Source organism: Rattus norvegicus, chromosome 3 (genome assembly GCF_036323735.1).
Source record: "Rattus norvegicus strain BN/NHsdMcwi chromosome 3, GRCr8, whole genome shotgun sequence".
In the NCBI taxonomy this organism is placed as follows: Eukaryota; Metazoa; Chordata; class Mammalia; order Rodentia; family Muridae; genus Rattus; species Rattus norvegicus.
Genome location: NC_086021.1, coordinates 94853539 through 94861054, shown reverse-complemented (window position 1 = coordinate 94861054; position 7516 = coordinate 94853539). Strand labels below are relative to the sequence as shown.

Sequence of the window (7516 nt, the reverse complement as noted above, 5' to 3'; positions counted from 1 at the left end):
CAGCTGGTTAGTAGTCCAAGAATATGGTAAAATATGAATAGAAATATACTTTAGTGTTGGAGTCTCTGAAAGATTAAAAGCAGTGTCTCTGAATTCAAGAAAGACAATTCATTAAGATAGCATCCAGAAGAAACAAATCCTTTCCATCAGGATCTCTCTGAATCAATGTAGACCCCTTTAGGGAGCCACCAGACCCTCATTTTCACCTTCCTCTATTCACTACCTGTTTTATTTTGCTATTATTCATATCACCTCCACCACTTCTAACACCTACATAGATAGATTTTACTGCTTTTTGACCAACACAGCCAACCTAAAGTTGCTCTAACTTTCTAAGTATAGTTGTTTGTAGAAGATATTCAGTATTCTAGTGCTATCTGTCTTAAGGACATGAAGGTATATTTTAATACCTGATGAAAAGCAGATGAATTGTATTTATTAGTATTTATAGAGAGGTATGGGGACAATGATGTTTCTCAGACAATAAAAATAAAGATAAATAAAGAGAGAGAAAGAAAACATTTAAAAAAATAAAAATTCAAAACCAAAGCATACAGAAAAACCATAGAGATGACAAAGGAGGATATGGTATATTTAGTAATTTACTTTGTTCGTCAAGGATTCGTATCTCAGTTTGTAATGTCAAGATAGGAATCTCATGGAAGTCAACATCTCATATTATATAATGCTTTACAAAGCAAGGTGTCTTTCATTCTGAATCATGTAGGACACTAATTAAGATATTTTGATGAATGTCACTTCATTTCTGCTTCAGTTTAGGGTTTTGTCTAGGCTTTTTAAATTATAGATGTACTTGCCATTTGCTGTTCATGATAAATAAAAAATCCACAAGAAAGGAGTTATGGAAAAAAATCTGTATAACCTGAATGACATGAACAGTATTAGATAAGTATCACTGCATTCAAAATGCAATACAGAAAGTTTTACTAGAAACAATTGAGAGCCTTCCATATTGCAAACGATACTGAATTTACGTTTGAGAGAGATAAATACAGGAGATGTATAGATTTTTAGTTCTCTATGTATAGGCAGTCTCTTGACTGAAGCTTTAAGATAAATGTAGCATGAATGGAAAAATGACCAAGTAAAGGAGAGAACCTTGGTTGACCCAGTCATTAAATATTCAGTGAAGATGCAATTATTTTCAATATAGTGAAATGTGAGTTTATTATTTTAAATTTATTCTTAATATCCATACTTTTTATGAACAAATCTAAAAATATCCATATTATAAATATTTATAGTATTAAAAAATTACCTAGAGTTATATGTTTAATGAAGTGGTTAGTATTAAATTGTATTTGATGGAAGTGAAGTGTTCCACATTATTTGATCTTGAACGATAACCAGGTCTTCAGGGTAGTTCTTAATTTTATGCAATATTTTTAATACAGAAAGCTTGAAACTCAGTTATCAATACTATGTTTTCTTGTGATTTGAGTACTTGACAATACATTGAAACCAATGTTAAACTTTTTTAGTGATATCCAAAACTCAATTACTTGATTAGGCCTCTTCATAATATTTTACATAGTGGAAGAGAGTTCTGGACAGATTAATCAGCACTTAAAAACTCTTATTGCTCTTATACGGAACCTGTTTTTAATTCACATCAAGTACATTGTGACTGAAACTGTCTATTACCCTGTTTACTAGGGAGCCATTGCCTTCTTTTGTCCTCTCAGTAACTAATATCATAAAGAATATACATACAAAAATGCAGATAAGGATTCATTCTTGTCAGGAAGCAGTTACACAAATGACATATATATATATATATATACATATCCATTTTTTATATGTCTTCATTTTCAGACACTGCCTTAGACCAGTTCAAGGCTCTTATCACAATGTACTGCAGGCATATCAGGGATTTGAGAGAGTACAGTAAATTAGTGGACTTATCCAGAATAAATTAAAATGTATTACATTAAATATATCCAGGATACACTTAAATGTGTTAACTTGACACAATTTTTCTTTGTTTTGTTCAGCCTATTTTTTCAATTTTCAATTGGATATTTTTTTATCTACATTTCAAAAATTATCCCCCTTCCAATTTTACTCTCAGGAAACCCCTTATACCATCCCCAATCCCCTGCCTCCGTGAGGGTGCCCCCCTGCACACACCCACACATTCTCTCCTGTCTCCCTACCCTTTCATTCCCCTCTACTGGGGCATCAAGCCTTCATCGGACCAAGTGCCTCTCCTCCCATTGATGACTGACAAGGCCATCCTCTGCTACATATGAGGACGAAGACATGGGTCATTTCATGTGTACTCTTTGGTTGGTGATGTAGTCCCATAGTGTTCTGGGGTATCTGGTTGGTTGATATTGTTGTTCTTCATATGGGGTTGCAAAGCCCCTTGGCTACCTCACCCCTTTCTCTAACTCCTCCATTGTGGATGCTGTTCTCCATTGGTTGACTGCAAGCGTTCAGCTCTGTATTTGTCAGGCTCTGACGGAGCCTCTCAGGAGACAGCTGTATCGGACTCCTGTCAGCATGCGCCTCTTGGCATCAGCAAGCATGGTGTTTGGTGACTGCATATGGAATGGATCCCCATGTATGCAGTTGCCAAATGGCCTTTCCTTCAGCCTCTACTACACACTTTGTCTCACTTTTTCATTGTGTATTCTGTTCCCCCTTCTAAGAAGGCCTGAAGCATCCACACTTTAGTCTTTCTTCTTTTTGAGCTTCACGTGGTCTATAAATTATATCTTGGGTATTCTGAGTTTTTGGGCTAATAATCACTTACCAGTGAGTGTATATCATACATGTTCTTTTGTGATGGTTTACCTCGCTTAGGAAATATTTTCTAGTTATACCCATTTGACTAAGGATTTCATGAAATCATTATTTTTAATAGCTTTGAAGTACTCCATTGTCTAAATGTACCAGGATTTCTGTACCCTTTCCTCTGTTGAGGAACATCTGATTTCTTTCCATCTTCTGGCTATGATAATAAGGCTGCTATAAACATAGTGGAGTGGGTGTCCTTGTTATATGTTGGAGCATCTTTTGGTTATGTGCACAGGAGTAGTAAAGCTTGGTCCTCCATTTGTCTTATATACAATTTTCTGAGGAACCTCCAGACTAATTTCCAGAGTGGTTGTACCAGTCTGCAATCCCACCAAAATATAGGACTGTTCCTCTTTCTCCACATCCTATTCAGCATCTATATCACCTGAGTTTTTGATCTATGGTAAAAACTAGTTTCCTTATTTTTTCAGATGACACATTTCATATGGTTTCCTTTTCATTCATGAACCATGCAGCTGAATATCAATATAACCGAATTCATTCTTCTTGGATTGACACAGGACCCCAGTAGGAAAAACATAGTGTTTGCCATTTTTGTGTTCTTTTACATGGGGACATTACTAGGTAATTTGCTTATCATTGTTACCATCAAGACAAGCCAGGCCCTTGGGAGTCCCATGTACTTCTTCCTGTTCTACTTATCCTTGTCTGATACCTGCTTCTCTACAACTGTAGCCCCGAGAACAATTGTGGATTCTCTGCTGAAGGAGGCTTCAATCTCTTTCAACGAATGTATAATTCAAGTCTTCTCAATTCACTTATTTGGTTCCCTGGAAATCTTTACCCTCGTCCTCATGGCTGCGGATCGCTATGTGGCCATCTGTAAGCCTCTGCACTATACGACCATCATGAATCGCCAAGTCTGTGGAATGCTGATGGCCATAGCCTGGATGGGATCCTGTGTGCATTCTTTAGTTCAGATATTCCCGGCCTTGAGTTTGCCTTTCTGTGGTCCTAATGAGATTGATCACTATTTCTGCGACTTGCAACCACTGTTGAAACTTGCCTGTTCAGATACATATGTGAGCAACCTTCTCATGGTGTCCAATAGTGGATCGCTTTGTACAGTGAGTTTCCTCATGCTTATGGTCTCATATATCATCATTCTCTATTCTTTAAGGAACCACAGTGCTGAGGGGAGGAGAAAGGCTCTGTTCACTTGTGTCTCTCATATCATAGTAGTCATTTTGTTTTTTGTGCCCTGCATATTTATATATACACGTCCTGCTACCACCTTCCCTATGGACAAGATGATATCAGTGTTTTATACAATTTGTACACCTTTTCTAAACCCTTTGATTTACACACTGAGGAATGCAGAGGTGAAAAATGCCATGAGGAAACTGTGGACCAAAAAAATCTCAGATGATATATAAGTAATCAAATTTTTCATAGATTTTAATAAGAAAATCTTTTTTTAAAAAAATGCCTGTTTATTTCCTTGTTTTCATTTTTTTGGGTAGTTTATGTGTTTACATTCCAAATGTTATCCCCTTTCCCATTCACCTTCTCCCCCTCCCACCAAACCACTGCCACCTCAACACTCATGCATTTACATAGACTTGAAAAATAAGCCTTCACATGACCAAGGGATTCTCCTCCTATTGATGCCAGACAATGTCATCCTCTGCTACATATGTGGGTGGAGTCACCCCACATGTGTACTATTTGCTTGTGTACTATCTGGTTGGTTAATATTTTTCTTCTTTTGGGATAGTAAATAAAAATATTAATTTTCACTTACTTTTAAAATAGTTCTGTCTTTTGAAGGGAAGATTTGTTTCTTCTAGACAATGGGCAGAACATGTATCCTGAAGTAATATATCAAATTAGTCTTTTGGAAAGAAAGATGCAGCAGGAAGATCCAAAGGTTTGTCTCAGTCACATTGTTTAAATATTGATCCCTATTCGGTCCATGTTAAGGCATTTCAACTTATATTTGGTGCAATATTTACCTTTCTCTCTCTCTATTTAATTCTTGAACTTTTTCTTTCAGATTCTGATTATTTTTTTCATGATCTTTTCAATCTGGTCTTCTTCAATCAAAATAATATATTAGATTCACAAATTTGTAGAAGTTTTGTTTCAAAGTGCAGTGTGAATATGGTTTATGTATTTTTGTGTGGGGCCATGTGCGTATTGACCATGCTCTTCCTGTTCCCATATTTCTTGTTAACAATTAACTAAGAAACATCTTTAAATATTGTTATTGTGATTATTACTAAGGTTAAAATATATATGTGAGTATCTTCTATATCTCTCTACCTGGCTATCTATCATCTATCTGTCTATCTATCTATTTATCTATCATCTATTTATGTTATTACATTATGTACTTTGAGTTTATACCCATTCTGGTTCCATCCCAAACATCTATTGTCTATTTGATACCATGTGAAAATGTAGTCTCAGGAACAAACATCGAAGATAGAGATTCTTTCTATTGCCCTGCCCTCCCTACAGTATTGAATTGAAAGATCTCTGATTTCATGAGCCAAACTTACTTTTTCTTTTTTAAGATGTTTCTATCAATATTCAAGGACAATAATGGAAAAATTGCTACTATTATGTCTTCATGTCCCTAATCAGATATCAATATTTATGTTTAGTAGATTATAATATTATAAGGAATTATGGTAGGAGATTTGAAAATAATAACATATCAACCTAATCATATGGCACACTACTCTTACAATTAACATAGAAATATGTATATCACAGATATGAAATATCATGGAGTTCTCAGTACAACCAGGAAGAAGTAACTGCAGTGGAAATGGAAATATTAAAATTAAAAACACATAACAGCAATATGGATAGTTGTTGATTTTTGTTACTATGCATCAACACAGCTGTGTAACATTTATACCACAGCTATATACTCATGTTAATCATATACTAAAAGGGTCTACAAATGCTGTACACCATTTACAGCCATGGGTAATATGATATGGATCTCAGAGTTATCAAAGAAGGGACAATAAGTGTGTGGGACATGCAGTTATTGTAAAATACATTGACTTTTGCTGAACTGATAACTCCTTATGTTATCATTGTGTTAACATCAAGTACATGAAGATCTTAGGTATTTTTCTAAGCTATCTTCACCTGTGTATTGTATATCATTATTCTATGTATATTCTTCTTAACAACCATCTTCATTTATGTCCTTATGTTTTGTTCTGTTTGTAATAACAAATCACTTGTTTCTTATATCACGATTGTTTCTGCTGTAACTCCTCACCTACCTTGTAAGATATACAGACCGGATAGATGTCATGCAATGTGGGTGTTGCCAAGATAAACTGTTGGCATTTTTTACTGTATCTTGTTACAGCTATCTAATCAATATCTACCATGCAATGGGACAGAAAAATTTAATCTTTGAACAGAGCAGATTACTAGCTTATATCTTTGTATTAGTTTCTTTCTCTGAGATTGTACACAGAAAATTTAAGTAAGAGGATCTTCAACTCCATGAAACACTGATACATTTGAGCCTCTGATCCTTCATGTAACCATGGGCAATGAGCTCAATTTACACCCGGTAAATTGTTAAAAAAATGTAGCTGTGTCATACATGTACTTCCTGTTAATGGCCAGGAACTTAAAGGAGTTGAGCATACATTCATTTAAGGCCTGCATGTAATTTTTTAATGTAAAATATGTGCATGTTGCAGATAATAATTTTCTCAAACAAAGTATATTTCTGAAACTGTAATTCCATGTAAACTATGCCCCTCATATATTACCTCTTGAATCTACCACATTTTATTGTCAGTCCATTTATTATGGTTATTTCAGTAATTAATCACTTCATATATTGATGAAAACCTCTATTTTTCATGTCCATAAATGTCTAATTTTCAGGTGTTCAATGAAAGGCTGTGCCAGAAACTGACCAATACAGATCTTAATGCACACAGTCAAACATCAGAGTGAGCACAGGGACCCCCCTATGGTGGAATTAGGGCAAGGAGTGAAGGAGCAGAACCACATGGGAAGAACCACAATATAAATCAATCAGACCACCCAAAGATCCCAGGGAGTAAACCACCAACCAAAAAAGTATACATGGGTGGGCCCATCGTTACAGCTGCTTATTAACAGAGGACTGCCTTGTATGGCATCAATGGGAGAGGAACCCCTTGGTCCTGTGTAGACTTACTGCCCCAGTGCTATTTTGCTAAGGTGAGAGTGGTTGGGTAGGTTGGAGAGAACCCTCATAGAAGCAGGAGGAGGGGAAAGGAGATAGGGAGTTTGTGGAGGGGAAATTAGGAAGAAGGATAACATTTGAAATGTAAATAAATAAAATAACCAATGCAGTGATAAAAAGTCTTCACGAGTGTTTAAGTATATACACATGTTGTTGTTACTACTGTATGTATTGTTTTTATTTTGAGCCTACACTCTTGCTATGTAGTCTATCATTTTTTCTTTTCTTGCATATATTTATTTATTTTTTATTCATTCATTCATTCATTTTTACAATCCATATTTTATTCCTCTCCCTTTCTACCCTCCAACTGTTCCACATTCCATACTTCCTTCATGTGCCCTCTGTCTCCATGAGTATGTCCCGACAGACCAGCAGACCTTTGAACACCTTGGGGCTTCCAGTCTCTTGAGGGTTAGGTACATCTTCTCTGCCTGAATCCAGACCTGGTAGTCC

General features: G+C 35.7%; 1 protein-coding gene across 1 annotated transcript; it reads left to right on the top strand.

The window, feature by feature from the left end:
• The first annotated feature begins 3293 nt into the window (after positions 1 to 3293).
• Positions 3294 to 4220, top strand: Or4c103b (olfactory receptor family 4 subfamily C member 103B). Its single transcript, NM_001000639.1, has one exon. It carries the CDS (start codon positions 3294 to 3296, stop codon positions 4218 to 4220), a length of 927 nt encoding a protein of 308 aa, NP_001000639.1.
• Positions 4221 to 7516: the final 3296 nt, after the last annotated feature.